The following is an 18,579-nucleotide window of genomic DNA, read 5'->3' on the forward strand; positions in this document are numbered from 1 at the left end:
ACCTAGAACAAAATATTCCAAGTTCTTCCCCCCTTTATTGGGGGGGGGGGGGGAGGCAATATGAGTTAAGTGACTTGCCCAGGGTCATACAGTAAATTAGTTAGTATCTGAGGCCAAATTTGAACTCAGTTTCTCCTGACTCTGGTGCTCTAGCAACTGCTCCACCCAGCTGCCCCTCCTTTTGCAAAAGAGAGACTTCGGCCTTCCATTTGGGTTTGTTCACTGTGTATCCTGCAATTCAAATCATAGCTATTGATGATGTTCCCTACCAGGTCTACTTGAAATATGCCTTTCCAAGGAATACACCCCACTCAACTGCCTTTTTCTCTGAGAGGAATGAGTAGGTAGAAACTCTGAAGCTTCCTTCCCACCCCCCCACCTGCCTTTCATCTCCCTTGGAGATGACAGAAAGCAGGAGAGATATTTAAGTATCCTTTCCAAGTGTAAGGTGATTCCTGTTGCTGAGGGGAGGATGAACCAGGACTAGACCTGAGCACAGGTGGCATAGGCAGCCACCCCTATGATGTTATCTGAAGGCCATCACAAGATGCTATACAGAATTCATATATCAATTAGGAGACTGGATGAAATCATTTATAGAGATTCATTCTAATCCTGAGGTTGTAGGGTTCTAAGACTTTTTGCCTCCACTCCCCTTTTCCCTGCCCATCTGGAATCCTACTATTAGACATACTGCTTTAAGCTAAACTGTTGAAGACCCCTGCTAAAACTTTTTTTTGGTCCAGACCTATTATTCATTGTTGTACATATGAGCTGGGGCTTGAACTGAAAGATAAAATGATTTGACCAGAATCACACAGCCAGTATATGGAAAGAATATGAATTCAGATCATTCTGACTACGTGACTGGCACCCTGTGCTCTTCCACACTGCTCCTCAGCTTAAAACATAATGGCTTCCTTTGCTTGCAGGTGACAGCACAAATCCCTGTACACAACAGCTGATTAATTAATAAATATTTGATGAGTTGAACCAAATATTACCTGGAAAGTGTAGCCTATTAAGCCATTATTGGATATCAAAAACTTACCAAGAACTATCTTATCCTCAAGTACATTAGACTAGGAGTATTCTACTGCCTTCATTATAGTTCTACCACAGGTATAGTTGTACCTACTTACCTATGTGACCTTGTTTAGCTTGTCTGTATCTTAGTTTCTCTTCCTATAAATAAAAGAATTTAACTCAGAGCTATGATCTTAGTGATCTTAGCTCTATGATCTTAGTTCTGAGTTTTGATGATCTTTGGTCTATGTACTAATAGCCCCAGCAGAGAAAAGAGGGATCAAGTGAGAAAGGGGGATAAAACCTTGAACCCCAGTCCTGGGACCTCTTCTATAACATCTCCATCTCTTCACCAATCCTCTTTCCCTTGCAAACACCATCAGTTGCCACCAGTACCCCTCTCCCTACTCCTGCCCCAACTGGAGGGACTTTCATCTCAGAGACTCAAAGAAATGTGGCTTGATTAGGCAGGTGACCTTGAAAGCTCATCCTGAACCCTTCAAACCTGGCCTACTTGTGCCCTGTCTACTAGGTCTTCAGTGATAAGGAAAGCTAAGCACAAACACTGACGTCTAGACACTGGGATGGGGAGAGAAGGAATCCCTCTCCTCTTCTCTCCATACTCTGTCCCCTCCCTTGCCCAAACTATCTCATTTACACTATCATGGAGACAGAATTTGAAACCAGCTCCTCTTACTCCGTCTAGAGCACACTTTCCACCACACCATTGTTCAGAACAAGAACTAGAAACCAGGTCATCTCCCTCATAATCAAGGGGCCACAGATGCCATATTTAGAAAGGTCTCTCTAGCACCCACCAAATCTTGTCACACAGTTATCTCCCAATTCCTCCAAATCATAAGACCCTCTCTGTAAAGGAACCCACTGGGCCTGTTCTCTGGTCAAGCTCTGCCCATGGGGACACACATGGTGGTGGCTCAGGAGAAAAATCCTTTGCTGTGCTCAGAACCACACCTCCAACTTCTCTCCATGGCCTTGCTACATCCTAATCTATAAATCTGAAGGTTTGGGATAAACCATGATCCCTGTTTTAAAAGGCCTCCAGGGAGGGAAATGCTACAATCCCTCTCTAATAATAAAGGTTCATATTTTGATTACATTTTTATAGATGACCAAGTGTTTTCCTCCCAACAATATCGTGAGGTAGGTAGCAATGCCTGGACTATGATCCCCATTTTATAGATGAGGAAAAATGAGGGAAAGGAAGATGAAGTGACTTGCCCCAGCTGATAAGCCACTTAAACCCAGAGTTTTTGACTGCAAGTCTGGTGATCTTTCCACTACATTACAGCTCCTTTCCAGCTTCCTAGCACTACTGGCTCATACCACACAGCTGGGTCTGAGTTCACTATTTCAGTGCTCTGACCTGAGGTGCCCCGAGGGTGTTACAAAAAGGATGCTCACCTCTGGAACCACAGAATCACACACACCCATGTCTCAGGAGGCCAGGCAGCTGAAGATGCCCAGTGACTCAGGGTGGGAAGAAAAGTAAGCAACAGCAGTATAAGAAAATACAATTAACAAATACAATTAATGTCAGCCCATAACACCACCCCCCCTACTTCCTGTCAGCAAGCAACTCTCCCCCTTCCACACCCACATCTACAATCCTCTTCCCACATGGTCTCTTAAATACAGTTCATGGATACAGAAATATTATGGGGTAGGGGAAGCAGGAAGGCAGAGAGGAATCATAAAGACAAATGGAGGCCTGAAACACTCTAGCTAGTGTGGTATTTAGAGCTGACAGGCACTTCAAAGATCATTCAGCCTCCTTGTCTACCCTTTCATTCTATAGGCAAAGAAGCTGCCAATCAAAGTGGGGAACTGATTTTGACCATGGTCACATGGCTAATAAGCAGTAGAGTCAGGGAGCAGCAAAGTGGCAAGGTGGAGAGAGTGTCAGACCTAGAGTCAGGAAGACCCATCTACCTGAGTTCAATTCTGGCCTCAGACACTTACTAGCTGTGTGACCCTGGGAAAGTCACTTAACCCTGTTTGCCTCAGTTTCCTCATCTGTAAAATGAGCTGGAGAAGGAAATAGCAAATGATTCCAGAATCTTTGCCAAGAAAACTCCGAATGGAGTCATGAAGAGTCAGACACAACTGAAAAAGTCTGAATAACAACAGTTAGAGTCAGGATTTAAATCCAAGCCCTTGGACTCCAAACCCAAGGTTCTTTGCATTGTCCTGTGATGCCTCTATGATGCCCCTCCCCACTGATGTGGGTGACTCCAAGGTCTACCCATGAATTCACTATCTAAACAAACATTTGTCAATCATCTACTAGGCCTAAGCCCCCCACCGCATAGCAGCAGCATCTTGGAGTCCCTACCACAACTTTGTCTCCTTCAGTGCCAGGGGTACAATTAGAGTTGGCAGTGAGGAGCTATGCATCCAAATGGAAGGGGGATCTAAGAAGGTTTCTCACTGGACAAGCCCTCTGCTCAAAGCTTTGTGCATTAGGCATATAATTCCTGCAGTATACATAAAATAGATTGGAGGAGTAGGAAGGAATTGAGATAGAAGAGCACTGTTTGGAATCAGGAAAACTTGAGTTCAAAATCTGTCTCAGACACTTATTAGCTTTCTGAATCTAAGCAAATCACTTACCTCTCAGCCTCAGTTTCCTTATCTGTAAAATGGAGTTAATCACTGCAACCTACCTCACTGAGTTGTCAGAATAAACAAGACATCAGATGCAAAGTGCTTTGCAATCCTTAAGGCACTCTAGACATGTTAGCTATTGTTATTACTATTAATACTTAAAGGAAGAAATGGGGTGGGGGAGTGGGGTTGGGAAGAGTACAGGCTTCAGAGCTATAATGAACCTTAGAGCTTCTCATTTATTCCCTTATTTTACAGATGAAGAGGTTGAGGACCAGAGAAGGTAAATGGTTTTTCTCATGTCACACAGGTACTAAAGTAGCAGAGCTAGGACCTGATCCCAAGTTTTCTGGTTCTAAATCCCAGACCTCAAAGCAGTACTATAGACACCTAAGAGAAGCGTTCTGGCCCCAGATCGAGGCTATCATGCCAGCTAAGTTGGCTTGCTGTGTTTTAGGCTAAGGGGATACCTTCCCTCCCTCGACATAAGGTATGGCTGGTGGCAACCCCTGGCACAGACCTCAGAAGACTGCCTTCCTAATGTGGAGTGCATCCTCTCTCATGGTCTAGCATCAGTAATGATTTAGCCTGCTTTGGTCCCACTAGTCACAATTGTGATTTATTGTTGTTGTTCAGTAATATCCAGCTCTTTGTGACCTCATGGACCATACTGTCCATGGAGTTTTCTTGACAAAGATACTGGAGTAATCTGCCATTTCTTTCTCCAGTAGGCTAAGGCAAACAGAGGTTAAGCGACTTGCCCAGGGTTATCCAGCTAGCTAGTAAGTGTCTGAGGCCGGATGGATCTCAAGTCTACCTGATAGTAGGCCAGACCAGGGCTTTATCCTCTGAGCCACCTAGCAGCCTCACAATTGCAAACACTGTCCTTAAAAGCTAAGAGATATTCCAGACTCCCAGAACAAAGACCAGACCCCCGCCCCCAGAGCCCTGGAGCATTAAGTGTTTTCTTTTTTTGTTGAAAATTTCCATCCAAAAGAACCAAAAGATTCAAGGAATCCATAAGATTCTATCCAGTCTTCTGTAAGCACTTGTTCATAATTGTGCCTACAGAACAAGGAACCAGTGTTAGCAAATTCACCTTTCAATGGAGTTGTGCAAAGTGTGAATTTAGGCTGAAAACCTCAGCTTTGAGAGGAAGGCAGCAAAACACTCCAGAACTATGAATAAATATTTTGGCTCACCCTGTTACATTACAGCTAACTTCTATTTGTTTTAGCTTCTCCATTTAGCTGATCAATTCCTATTCCCTGCAACATAGCAACCATAGAGAGTAAGAAGAGAATATAATACAATTCATGAGAGATATTAAATGACCCCTACCACCACCCCTCACAATTCTAACATTCTACAGAAATTCCAGTGCTGTTATTAGCAAGAACAATGTTTTCCTTACTTACTGTTTTCCATGCACTAGTCTCCCTACAAAGATGATTCAGAGAGCTACCTTAAGGAGTGCTTTATACTGAGAAGAAAATGCAATTTTCGAAAACAACAAAAATGTGCCCATATTAGAAGCAAATTTTAAAGCTAGAATGGTCCTTAGTGATCATCTAATCCAACAGCCCTTCTTTTGGGATTACTGATTTTAGAGCTGGAAAGGACCAGCATCCTTGTCTAGTCCAACCCCACCACTTTGCAGCTGAGAAAAATGAGTCTTAGAGAGGAGCAGTCCCTTGACCAAGACCTCACAGAGCCAGGATTCAAGTGCAATTCTCCTCACCCCAAATTCAGTATTCTTTCCCATACATCTCACTGCTTCCCTCATCAAGGGATCATAAATTTAGAATTAGAAGACACTATCAGGGTCATCTAGGCCAGGGGTTCTTAACCTTTGTGTGTGTGTTTCATGGACCCCCCCTTGGCAGGCTGGTAAAGTCCCTAGAACCCTCTTTGGAATAAGACTTTTAAATTCACAAAATGAAATATATATGATTACCCAAAAAAACCCAATTGTGTTGAAATGTAGTTATAAAAATAGAAAACAAAGTTCACAGACCCCAGAATAAGAACCCCTGATCTTAAACAACACCTCATGCTACAGATGAGGAAACTCGGGTCCAGGAAAGTTAAGTGACTTGGCCAGAAGGCAGGGTTGGAATTCAAACCCAGACTTTCTGACTCCAAAACACGTATTTGGGGTGAGAAAACTTGGTGCAGAGAAGGAAAACAGCTTATACCCATCTAGTCAATGGGAGAGCCAGGTCATGGACTCAGGTCTCCACATCCAGCATTCTTTCTGCTACTATCTTTATAGAGCTGTCTGGAATGTGGCGAACCTCCTTAACATGACATATCCCTACAATGTATGCTCACATCTTTAATTAGATCTGGGCTAAAAATACTCTCCCACCCCCTGGCTCCACACCTACTGCACACAATTCAGGGATGACAGTCAGCTTTGGTGTTTGAACCAAGCAATGTCTTTTGTGGGTAAAAGTCCAGGGACAGAACCCAAAACACAGGTTTGTGGTATATAGAGTTAGAGGCTTTATTAGACCAGATACAGAACTGGGAGTTGGTCAAATGGCACACCCAAGTTATGTCACAGCCATTGCCTGACGTGTAACTAGCACACCTCGTCTTCTCATCAGGGATGAGTTGGCTTTCTAATCCCCTCTTAGACCTTGATTTTTCATGAACTATTGGCAGGTAATAAAAACAAAGTCTTACCCAAATGGGACCCAGAAGTAATTAAGATTTGTATTCAGGTGGAGGAAGAGGGAAAGGAAAGGGAATGGAAGGACGAGAAAATAGCTTTCAGGCACCCAAATGACAATTCCTGCAATATCCTTGGCAGCAGCTCATCAGTCTTGTGTCCAAATGGGAAGGCTAGAGCCCCCCAAAGCCTACTGGTTACTTGCAGCTCTGAAGCCGGGTCCTATAATGTTTCTCATCTGACAGGAGGGGGATGAAGGTGTCACTGTGCGAAACCTTTAACCTGCTGTTCCACAGAGGTACCTCCTTCCCTTCCTGCTGTGGCTGGAGATTGTCCAAGTCACTCCGGGAGCCCCCGGCTCTCCCTTCACTGGAGTTGAGTTCCATCAGCTCCAGCTCATGCTTGGCTGCTGTCTCTAGTACCCTCTGCTTATTGTAATACCTGACAAAGTTGTTGATGATGGGGTGGATGGGAAGGGCAATGGCAATGACCCCACAGAGGAAGCTGATGGCAGCATTCAACTTGCCTAGAGTGGTCTTGGGGTAGATGTCTCCATACCCAACTGTAGTCATGGTGATGATGGCCCACCAGAAGGATTGGGGGATGCTTTTGAAGAGTGTCTCTGGGTGGCTCTGCTCCATAGTGTAGCCAAGGGCAGAAAAGACAAAAATCCCAACAGCCAGGTACATCAGGAGCAGCCCAAGCTCCTTAAAGCTCCTTTTCAGAGCATAGGTCAAGGTCTGCAGGCCAGAAGAGTGACGTGCCAGCTTGAAGATCCTTGCTATCCTCATGATGCGGAGGGCTTGGACTGCCTGTTGGACATTGGTCAATTCCATCATCCGGGCCCCAAAATGGGTCAGAGTCAGACTGACATAGAAGGGTAGGATGGCCAATACATCAATGATATTCATGAAGGACAAAGCAAAGTGGAGCTTGTTGGGAGACGAGATGAGCCGAAGGACATACTCCAGTGTGAACCAGCCAATGCAAGCAGTCTCGATGTTGTCCAGTGTGGGGTGCTCCACATGGTTCCCCTCATCATCTAAAATCTGAAGCTCTGGGATGGTCCCCATGCACATGACCACTGAGGAGATCAATATCAAGAGAAAGGACAGGATGGCCACGATCCGGGCTGGGCAGGAGGACTCCGGCTTCTCCATGAATTTCCAGATACACTTTTGGCACCTTTTCCAGCGATTTTCTGAGGCATCCACTCCCAAATCATCCAGGATCAACTGAACCCTGCGGGCAATCTCCTCCAGCTCTTCCCGTTTCTCGCTCAGGTGGCTCTTACAACAGTCATCCAGGAACTTGAGGTCCACTTTCCAAAATTCCATTTCATTCTTGAAGCAGATGGGGCAGATCCCCTTTTTCATATGAACCTCCCCAAAGTAATAGACCTCAATAACACATTTGAAAGCATCAGGGTCCCGGTCAAAGTAAAATTCTCTTTTCCCCGGGTCATAATCATCACACAGAGAGAAAATGGTATCGTAACCCCCAGCCAAACAGTTGATTAATTCAGCCAGCCGGGTTTCTGGATACTGGCTCAGCAGGTCTCCATACAGGACCTGCCTCACTCCTCCGACATTGACCACAATCTCTATGTCTTCAGTGTTTTCTGACCCGTTACTGTCCAGCTCCAACAGGCTGGAATCCCCTGCCACATCCATCCTGCCGTCTTGGCTGCCCCCGGCTTTTTCCCAACCCTCACCAGGCTGCCTTCTCTGTGAAGATAAATGAAAGCACAAGTCAGGGATCATATAGTAAAACTCTGAATGGCTCCCCTGGGGTAGCACAAAGGCTCCGGGAAGGCATTTACAATCTGTCAAAGCTGCCGGGGAAGGACTAGGCTGCTGAGGGAGGGAGGGAGTCAAGGGGCAACTTGAGGCAGGAAGGACTACTTTTGTTTGATTCAGATGGAGGAAAGCAGCAAAGGAAACTCACCTCCTGCGTGGGTGCTCCTGAGATTTGAGGTCCAGGGTTCTTTTCTTCCTGAAGGGATGTCTCTTCATGGACTCAGAAACATTGCCAGTAGTCTTTTGCACAGATTAACAGAAAGAGGAGTCATCGGCAAGCTTCAATGGGTCAGATGATCCAAACCCTCCTCCCGGGGGCTGTCACCCCCATTGGCCTTGCCTGCAGCCCCAGAGCTGCTAACTGGGGCTGCTGCCTCAAGGTCTTCCTGAGTTTCCTCGTGGACTCCTGTGGAACAGTAAGTGGAAGTGTTGAGAGGGAGAACTTGTTCAGAGGGGCTTGTTTTTCCAGTGCTGTATCTAAACATAATAGGAATTCCAGGCTGACGTCAAGAGCTTTCAAAACTGTACCCTCTTCTGGTGAAATTTAGCAAAGCACAAGACAGCGTCAGTTCACTGCTGGGAGGCAAGTCTGAGCGAGGCTTAGGCTGCTGCTGCTGCCTCCTCTCCAGCGGCTGTGGGCGGAAGGGAACCAGTCTTGAGGCTGGAGTCAGAGACGCTGAGTTTGAAGGCTAATTCTCCTCCTTACTACTGGGTGGCAGCCAGTCACTTCTCTGAGCATCAATTTGCTCTCCTAAAACGACAGAGGTTGCACTGCCAGGTCTCTAAGTTCCCTTGTAGCTGTAAATCCCTACAATCTGACCCTTTGAATCTCACACCCTCTGTATCCTTAATGAAAGGCCACACAAAAGGAACGTCCAGCTTTGAAATAATAACAGCTGCTGGAGCTGGAGGGACAAGGGGCTTAGTGTAAGAAAATACAGAATTGGCAGATAAAGCTTACCCCAGTCCTTGCCATTTACTGTCTGTATGACCTTGGTCAGTGATTCTTTTTTTTTTTGGGGGGGGGGGTGGAGAAGCAATCAGTGTTAAGTGACTTGGCCAGGGTCACACAGCTAGTAAAAGTCGAAGGACTGATTTGAACTCAAGTCCTCCTGACTCCGGGGACAGTTTTCTATCCACTGCACTACCCAGCTAACCTAGCCAATGATTCTATGAACAATTTCAGTGATGGAGAGCTCAATACCTCATAAAATATCTGATCAAAAATTTGGATAGTTATAACTGTTAGATCTTTTGCTTTTTGAAGAATCTGGACTAGATGACAAATCATCTCACCTCTTTGGGCTCCATTTTCTACCTCTGCAAAAATTTCAGACTAAATGACTTCTAAAGTTGCTTCTAACTCTTGGGGAGACTATAACTTTCTCAAGTCAGAGCCAAGTTCTAAATTCAGGTATGGACACATAAGAGCAAAGAATTTGGGGAAGGGACCTTAGGAGCCATCTGGTACAGATTTCTGAAAAAACAAAAGCTCTAACATTTAGAATTGTCATAATCTGTGATCAGATAATTTATGAGGTAGTGAGCTCCCCATCACTGGAATTGCTCATAGAATTATGGAAACATAAGATTCAGAGCTAGAATCTAGAATAAATGAAACTTGGAGACCTAGTCCAACTGCTTCATTTTACAGATGAAGAACCTGAGATGCAGAGGTGGAAAATGATGTGCCCTTGGGTACTAAATGGCAGAGCCAGGATTGAAACCTAGATCTTCAGACCTCAAATTCAGGGTTCTTTTTACTAGATGATAGTAGTGGATCTGGAGTCAAGAAGACCTGAATTCAAATCCTACCTTACACACTGAGCTGCGTGACCCTGGGCAAGTCACAACCTCTGCTTGCCTTTAATACACATGGAAAGGGTTTTGCAAATCTCAAAGTAGTACATAAATGCTTACTTTCATGTTATAACAGGGATTACTTTTGCTGACGGGTTGGTTGGGTAGCCCCTTTTAACTCTCAAATAGTATGATTCCATAACTCTAAGCCCAGAACTCTTTCCAGTATACCTAATATTCATACTACAAATTTTATTTTTCCTTGACCCTTCAGACATATGAGATGGTCATTCAGTCAATAAGCACTTATTAAGTACTTATTATGTGTCGGGCACTGTGCTAAGTACTGGGAATATAAAGAACTCACATTTTAATGGAGGAGACAGCAAGTAAAATTGACACAAAAGGTTGTTGTTTTGGGTGGTGGTGGTGGTGGTGGTGGTCCTTATGCTCAAAGAGGATGATGACATGGAGTGGTGTCATGATGCACTGAATTGAATTTAAGTGAGGGAGAGCTATGCAAGGTCACCAAACTTACTCTCTTCCTCAGAGCCTTCTGGGTCCAGTGGCAAGATATATATATCAGGATGACTGAAGATGGCCCTAGATGTTTAAGGCAATTGGGGTTGAGTGACTTGCCCACAGTCACACAGCTAGTAAGTGTCTGGGGTGAGATTTGAACTCAGGTCCTCCCAACTTCAGGGCCAGCACTCTACCACACTACCTAACTGCCCCAACATAAAATGTAGACAAAGTACAAATGATAAGCTGGAACATTAGGGTGGGGGTTGGTTTCTGGGAGACAGAAGTAAGGGAGTGGCCAGTAGGAGAAGGGAGTGGAATATGTACAATGACAGTGTAGGTTCTGAACCACTGGGATGGAGAAAATATGAGAGGGTGAGAGTATGCTAGTCATTGAAGAATGAATCCAAGCAGAGTATCAGTAGCTGGAAAGAGAGTATTGAGGGAAGCAGGTCTAGTCATTAGACTTCATGAAAAGCAGTGATGTATCCAGTGAAACTCAGGAGGAACAGGCAAAGATAATGCCTAAGGGAGTCCAGACAAAAGTCAGGAACTAGCATTTGGAGGTGTGTCTAGTACATGGTGAAGACAACAGCCATAAGGTAACTTGGATCCAGAGATGAAGCAGAACTCCCTGGGAAAACAATGGAGCAAAGACAGAGGCCTGGCTGACTTGGAAAGTCCTGGAATGAAAACAGAGGCAAGAAGAGGGAAAGGGGGAGAGAAATGCCAGCTACTGTTTTGTTTAGAAATGTGAATAATTGTGATGGAATACTGCTGTGCTATAAGAAATGATGAGCTCAATGGTATTAAAAAAACATGGAAAGACTTGCACAAAATAATGAAGAGTGAAATGAGCAGAACCAAGAGAACATTGTATATAGTAACAGCAATATTGTTTTAAGAATGACTTTGGGGGCAGCTAGGTGGTGCAGTGGATAAGCACCAGCCCTGGAGTCAGGAGTACCCGAGTTCAAATCCGACCTCAGACACTTAACACTTACTAGCTGTGTGACCCTGGGCAAGTCACTTAACCCCAGTTGCCTCACTAAAAAAAAAAAAAAAAAGAATGACTTTGAGCAAGTAAGTCATTTTAACTATTATAAACACCCAAATTAACTATAAAGGATATATCTGCATCCAGAGGAAAAACTGATACAAAAGAAGTATGTATAGAATAATTTACACATATATGTATGTGTATATATACATACATATACATATTTACATACTTATTTGTGTCTAATGGCAGCAGGGGCGTGGGGAAGCAGGGAACAAAAGAAAAAAGAAATTTACATAATAACTTCATTATATATTTAAATGGAATAGCAAGTTGTATATAATAGATTTGCAGTTTCATATGCAATCAACTTTTTTATCATACGACATTATGGAAATACTTGTTTTATTCTATAAATTTAAAAAATATTTTTAAATCTTAAAAAAAAATTTTTAAGGAAATGTGCATAGTTTCAAATAAAACCTTATACACTCAGCTAGAAATGCCTATCTCCCAAACCCAAACCTTTACCCTCAGTGTCTCAATTCTTCCCATCCTTCAAAGCTCGAATCAAGTTTTATCTAATTTCAGGAAGCCCATGGTTCAACTCCCCCTGGATCATTTCCATCTGGATGTCTGCTATCATACCTAACTCTCAACAGGGTCAGAACATCTTCAAGCTGCAAGGAATCTAAAGAGCGAATATAGGTTCGACTCTATCATTTTAGAGAAGAGGAAATTGAGTCCCAGAAAGGGTAATTTGATCAAATTATACAACTAGTTAGCAGAAACTAGAAACTAGCAAAACTAGAACCTGTTTTTGACTGATAGTCATGTTCTTTCCACTATGCTAATCTGTTTTTCCACTACATATTTCAGTACTTAATTATATATAAACTCCTTTGTGTTGCTTCCTATGTGTTCATCTCCTCTCTAAAATCAGCTCCCTCATCTTGACCATCCTTCCTGTCACCCAAGTGGGAAACCTGAGTCATCTTTGACTCCTCCTCTCCCTCATCTACCACCCACACCCCACTCCATCATCAAATCCTTTCAATTCTTCCTTCATAATGTCCCACCCAGCGATCCCATTTTTTCCATTCCCATGGCTATCACCCTTGTTCAAATTCCCCACTTTGGCACTGTTTCAATATATCCTAACTGATCTCAACACTTCTAGTCAAGTCAACAAGTCAATAAGCATTTATTAAACTCCTATGGGGGCGGCTAGATAGCACAGTGGATAAAGCACTGGCCCTGGATTCAGGAGTACCTGAGTTCAAATCCGGCCTCAGACACTTGACACTTACTAGCTGTGTGACCCTGGGCAAGTCACTTAACCCCCATTGCCCTGCAAAAAAAAACCCAAAAAAACAAAAAACCTCCTATCATGTGTTTGGCACTGTGCTAAGTGCTGGGATACAAAGAAAGACCAAAAACAAAGACAAACAAAAAAATAGTCCCTGCTCTTAAGAATCTCACAGGCAGTTGGGGAAAAAACATGAAATCAACTATATACAAACAAGATACATACGGAATAAATTGGAGATAATCACAGATCAGGCTACCAGAATAATCTTCATAAGACATCACTTTCATCATGTCATAATCCTGTTCAAACACTTTCATTGCCCCCTCATTACCAATGGAATAAGTCCAAATCCTTTAGCCTGATAACTAACGCTCTCAACAACATGGCCCCAACCTCCATTTCCAAAGTTATCTCCTACTGCCCAGAAAATCATCATGTTGGGAACAGAGGGCGTCTTGAAGGTCACTGAATCCAAACTCCCTCCCACACAGGAATCCCTTTTACAACATTCCTGAGAGGTAGTCTTTCAGTCCTTACTTGAGGTAGCCATGCTAATATATAAGAATACAGACCCCACAATTTGGGACCCTGGCTCTGCCACTTTCTACCTTTGCAACTTTGTACAAGTTACTTTCTCTATCTGGTTCCCCAGTCTCTTTGTATGCAAAATGATGAAGTTGAACTTAAGTCTCCAAGACTCCTTCCAGTTCTAAATGTTTTATTCCAATTAGCTCTTCTAATCATGGGAAATTCACTACCTTAAGGTAGTTCATTGCATTGTTAGACAATCCTATTAGAGATTTTCTATGATATCCCTTTGCTCCAGCCAAATTTGTCCACTTACTGTCTCCCTAATATGCTTTACCCTTTCCTAATTAAACATTTGTAGGGGCAGCTAGGTGGCACAGTGGATAAAGCACCAGCCCTGGATTCAGGAGGACCTGGGTTCAAATCTGGCCTCAGACACTTGATACTTAACTAGCTGTGTGACCCTGGGCAAGTCACTTAACCCCCATTTCCCTGCAAAAAAAAAAAATATATATATATATGTATATGTATGTATGTATGTATGTATATATATACATATATATATATATATTTATATATTTGTACATAGGATGGGGTGTGCTGGAGGGAGCTAGAACCGGACCCAGGAGAGCCAACTGTTAAATTTTCAGTGTAAAGATTTACACCTTAGAAACTGACAAACACTACAAATCATGACAGCTAGATGGTGCAATGGATAGAGTGCTGGGCTTGGAGTCAGGAAGACTCATTTTCCTGAGTTCAAATCTGGCCTCAGACACTTACTAGCTTGTGTGACCCTGGGAAAGTCACCAGATACTGTTTGATTCAGTTTCCTCATCTGTAAAATGAGCTGGAGAATGAAAGGGTAAACCACTCCAGTATCTCTGCCAAGATTACCCCAAATGGGATCACAAAGAGTCTGAAACAATAAAACAAACAAATCAGGGCTTGATTTATTTTTCATTGTCCAGACTTAAGAAAGTGTTAAGAATGCACAGATTAAACCTTTAAATGATGTGGGGACATTTTTCCCAGAGAGCCGATAGTTAAGCATTTAAAAGGACATACTTGTTTAGGATTATAGGATCAAAGACATAGAGCTGGCAGGGACCTTAGAGGCCACTGAGTCCAAGCCTCTCATTTTATAGTAGAGAAAACTGATACCCATAGAGATTAAATGTCTTGACCAGCATGAATGAGGCAGAGCCCAGTACTCACCGTGCTATCTAGCTGACTCTTACATTCCATTTCATCTGTTAGGAATGCCTTCTCTTTCTCATTTATCTAGATCCTTCAACAATCAAGCTCACTTGAGAGAAGAAAAGAAAACACAACCCTTCCTACCTTCATTTTAGAGGTAGAAGATTATGAGTACAGAATATTGCCTATTCTATCAGGCAGGATGCTGTGCTCATTGATTTTGCTGAGCTGCTTTTTTAAAGTCTTTGGGTAGGAGAAAGAAGAGGGTTATATTCAGAAGGGAATGTGATATAGCAACAAAGGGTATAAATAAAAAATAAAGTAAAAGGTACAAGTTCAAGTTCCCCCACACACACACACACCCAGGAAGTCCTCTTTAAGAGTAACAAGTTACCTATTTCTTCATACTGTGAACCCTGATTGTATTTATTATTCACACCTGCCTTGTGGCAATTGTGCCCATTAGACAGTTAATAAATGCAGCAATGGAGCTCAGAAGAGAGGTCTTGGCTAAAGCTAGAGAGAGGTGATAATTAGCCTCTACCTTGATGAGAGCACTGGAAAAGAGAGGAGCAATCCGTGTTTCAAAGATACATGGAAAAAGAGGAAACAGCACAGGGGATAGAGAACAAATGAGAAAGCAGTATCATGTAAACAAAAGAAAAAGGGAATTTTTATTTATACATAAACAAATAGAAAAAACTATAAATGGAGGCAGTGGTGAGCCTACCATGATCCCTCCCAATACACACACACACACACACACACACACACACACACACACACACACACACACACACACAAAGTATATGCTGAAACTAAGCATCCAAGAACCATAATTGTAGAATGTTAACATTGGAGGACCTGAGTTCAAAACTCTTACTAGCTATGTCATGGTGAGCCCCTTTCCTTTGGTGGGTCTTAATTTCTTTCCCTCTCCCTTCCTCTCTCCCCTCTCCCCTCTCCCCCCTCCCCTGCCCTCTGCCCTCTGCCTTCTGCCCAGTCGCACTCTCGTGCGCGCGCTCTCTCTGGCTCTCTCTCTGTCTCTCTCTCTGTCTCTCTCTCTGTCTCTCTCTCTGGCTCTCTCTCTGGCTCTCTCTCTGGCTCTCTCTCTGGCTCTCTCTCTGGCTCTCTCTCTGGCTCTCTCTCTGGCTCTCTCTCTGGCTCTCTCTCTGTGGTGGGGCAATGTGATTTAAGTGACTTGCCCAAGGTCACACTGTCTGAGGCCAGCTTGAACTCAGTTCCTCCTGAATTCAGGGCCAGTGCTTGATCCACTGTGCCTCCTAGCTGCCCAGGTCTTAATTTCTTTAACTGTAAATTAGACAAAGTAGGATTAAATAATCCCAAAATACTTTCTAGATCAGAATCCAAGAATTCTAGATCAACTAGTACATTGGTTCTCAAAGTGTGATCTGGGGACTCCTGAAAATCTCTTAGACCCTTTCAAAAAATCCATGAAATCAAAATGATTTTCACTATAACTAAGATGCCTTTATATCTTATGTGGTAAATATTGATAGATATAAATGAAGAGTGTGTTGGAACCAGTACCTACTAAGTGAGAGCCAATAGTTAAATTTTCAGTGTGATTATTGGTACCACAGAAATTGGCAGATGATGCAAATCAGGGCTTGATTTACTATTTTGTTGTCTAGATTTAATTAAACTCATGGAGAAAATGAGTAATTCAGATTAAACTTAACAGTTTGTCATATGTTTTCACAGAGCGGGTCAATAAACATTTACCAGCACACCCCCAAGTTATAACCCACATTAACAAAAACTATTCGAGTATCCTTGATAATTTTTAAAAGTGTAAAGGGATCCTAAACCCCAAAAGTTTAAGAACCACTTACCTAGTCCAATACTCATTTTCTAGATGGGGAAACTGAGGTTCAGAGAGGGGAGGAGTCTGCATAGAATGTCACAAATGGAGGGACCCCAGCAGCCATCTGGTCCAACCCATAGCTGCTCCCTGACTGAAAGATTTTTAAAATTATTTGAACCTTGCTAATATATAAAGATGATAATACAGCTACCCATCCTTTCAGACCCAGCTCCAATGACACTCCTTCATGAAGCCCCTGGCAAAAATGACTCTCCTCTTTTGTAACACTTTATTCAAACATCTCCCATACATGTTATGTTTTATTCTCTTCTTGTAATTATTTGTAAGCTTTTCTCTCGTGGTATAGTGGAATGCACATTAGACTTGCAGTCAGGAGAGATCTGTGCTTAATTCTTGCAGTTGGCTCATATCAGTTGTGTTACCATGAGAAAGTTACTTATTTCTTTAAGTCTCAGTCTCCTCATCTGTAAAATTGAAGAAATAATAAAACCTGCTTCACATTGTTTTGAGTACCAAATAAGAAAATATGTCCAGCCTTTTGTAAGCTTTATAGCACCATGTTCTTGTTACAATATTATTTTTTAAAATATTTTATGTGTTTTGTTGGAATTATTTTTGTCATTGCTATTAGAAGTATCTTCAGGAGAAGAACATTGTTTCATAAAATTATATTTTAGAAGCTGGGAAGAAACTTTGAGATGGTCTAGTCCAATCAAAGCTCTCATTTACAGATGAGAAAACTGAGGCACAAAGAGATGACATTTGCCAGTTTCATACAAGTTATTTCAAGAGCTAGAATTTTAACTGAAGCCCCTCTCTATGCTTACTTAGCACAAGGCCTTGTACATAACAGCTAGTCATTCATTAATCACTGGTTGAATGAATGAATGATTAATCAACAAATGAATGACATGAGTAGATGAAGGAATTGAATGAGTGAATGAATGAATCATCTGAATCAGATCTGGACTTTCTTTATCAAAATTGTTTGGGGGCAGCTAGGTGGTGCAGTGGATAAAGCAACAGCCCTGGATTCAGGAGGATCTGAGTTCAAATCCAGCCTCAGACACTTGATACTAGCTGTGTGACCCTGGGCAAGTGACTTAACCCTCACTGCCCCACAAAAAAATTTTTTTTAAATTTTTTAATTGTTTTATTTTACTTTAACCACAGATTTTCTCCTTATTTCTTATCTGTGAAAAACACTCTGGCACCTCCTTTTCCACTGAATAATTCAGTCAAATAAGAGCATTTGATATTCAGGGGAAAGAAAAAAAAAACAGAATTCCCCACTCCCACCCCTGAAAAATCAGTGCTTTTGCCCAGATGTGCTAGAGACATCTTGTACTGTCTCACAAGATCTAGTTGTTAAATTTTCTTTTTCGTTTTTTTTTTCTGTTTAGAATTTTATTTTCCAAATTACATGCAAAACCAAATTTTGACATCAATTTTTTAAAACTTTATGTTCCAACCTCTCTTCCTCCCTCCCTTCCCATCCCCCATCCCCAAGAACTCAAGCAATTCAATATAAGTTATACATGAGTAGTCATGGAAAACCTCTCCACATTAGCCAGGTTGTGAGAGAAAACAGACAAAAACAAAACTTCAGATAAAGGAATTGTCCAAAAAAAAGTTTCAATCTGTTTTCAGATACCATCAATTCTTTCTTTGTAGATGGATTACAATTTTCATGAGTCCTTCAGAGTTATATTAGATCATTGCCTTGCTGAAAATAGCCACGTACTTCCTAGCAGATCATCTTACACTATTGCTGTTATTTTGTATACAGTACATTTCGCTCTGCTCCAGTTCATGTAGGTTTTTCCAGGTTTTTCTGATTGCATCCTGTTCATCATAACTTTTATATAGTACCTTAAATTTGACAAAGAATTTTCTTCACGATAGCCCAGCAAAGTAGGTACCATATGTTTTGCCATTATAATCAATCATCATAACTATTTCCCTCCATCCCATTTCCTTCCCATGATATTTACTCTATTTCTGTCTTCTTTTACCTTATTTCTCCTCAAAAGTGTTTTACTTCTGACTGTCCCCTCCCCCGCTCTGCTCTGCCCTCCCTTCTTTCATCCTTTCCTCCTTATCCTCTTCCCTTCCTACTTTCCTGTAGGGTTAAATAAATTATTCCTCCCAATTGGGTGTGGATGTTATTCCCTCCTTGAGCCAACTCTGATGAGATTAAGGTCTTTGAGCTAATTCTGTGTTCTAAATTTTCTTCCT

General features: G+C 42.3%; 1 protein-coding gene across 1 annotated transcript; it reads right to left on the reverse strand.

Annotated features, from left to right (window-relative positions):
* Positions 1–3,104: 3,104 nt before the first annotated feature.
* On the reverse strand, positions 3,105–8,761 carry KCNF1 (potassium voltage-gated channel modifier subfamily F member 1). The gene is made up of 2 exons (XM_043989963.1): positions 8,279–8,761; positions 3,105–8,058 (listed from the first exon to the last, which is right to left on the reverse strand). The coding sequence occupies exon 2, from the start codon at positions 8,002–8,004 to the stop codon at positions 6,529–6,531; it is 1,476 nt and encodes a 491-aa protein (XP_043845898.1). The 5' UTR covers positions 8,005–8,058; positions 8,279–8,761; the 3' UTR covers positions 3,105–6,528.
* Between the last annotated feature and the right edge of the window lie 9,818 nt (positions 8,762–18,579).

The sequence above is a fragment of the Dromiciops gliroides genome, chromosome 2 (genome assembly GCF_019393635.1).
Source record: "Dromiciops gliroides isolate mDroGli1 chromosome 2, mDroGli1.pri, whole genome shotgun sequence".
NCBI classification, from domain to species: domain Eukaryota; kingdom Metazoa; phylum Chordata; class Mammalia; order Microbiotheria; family Microbiotheriidae; genus Dromiciops; species Dromiciops gliroides.

Bases quoted from the DNA above. Each gene is read 5' to 3' on its own strand.
- KCNF1 (XM_043989963.1), bottom strand. From the start codon at position 8,004: ATGGATGTGGCAGGGGATTCCAGCCTGTTGGAGCTGGACAGTAACGGG.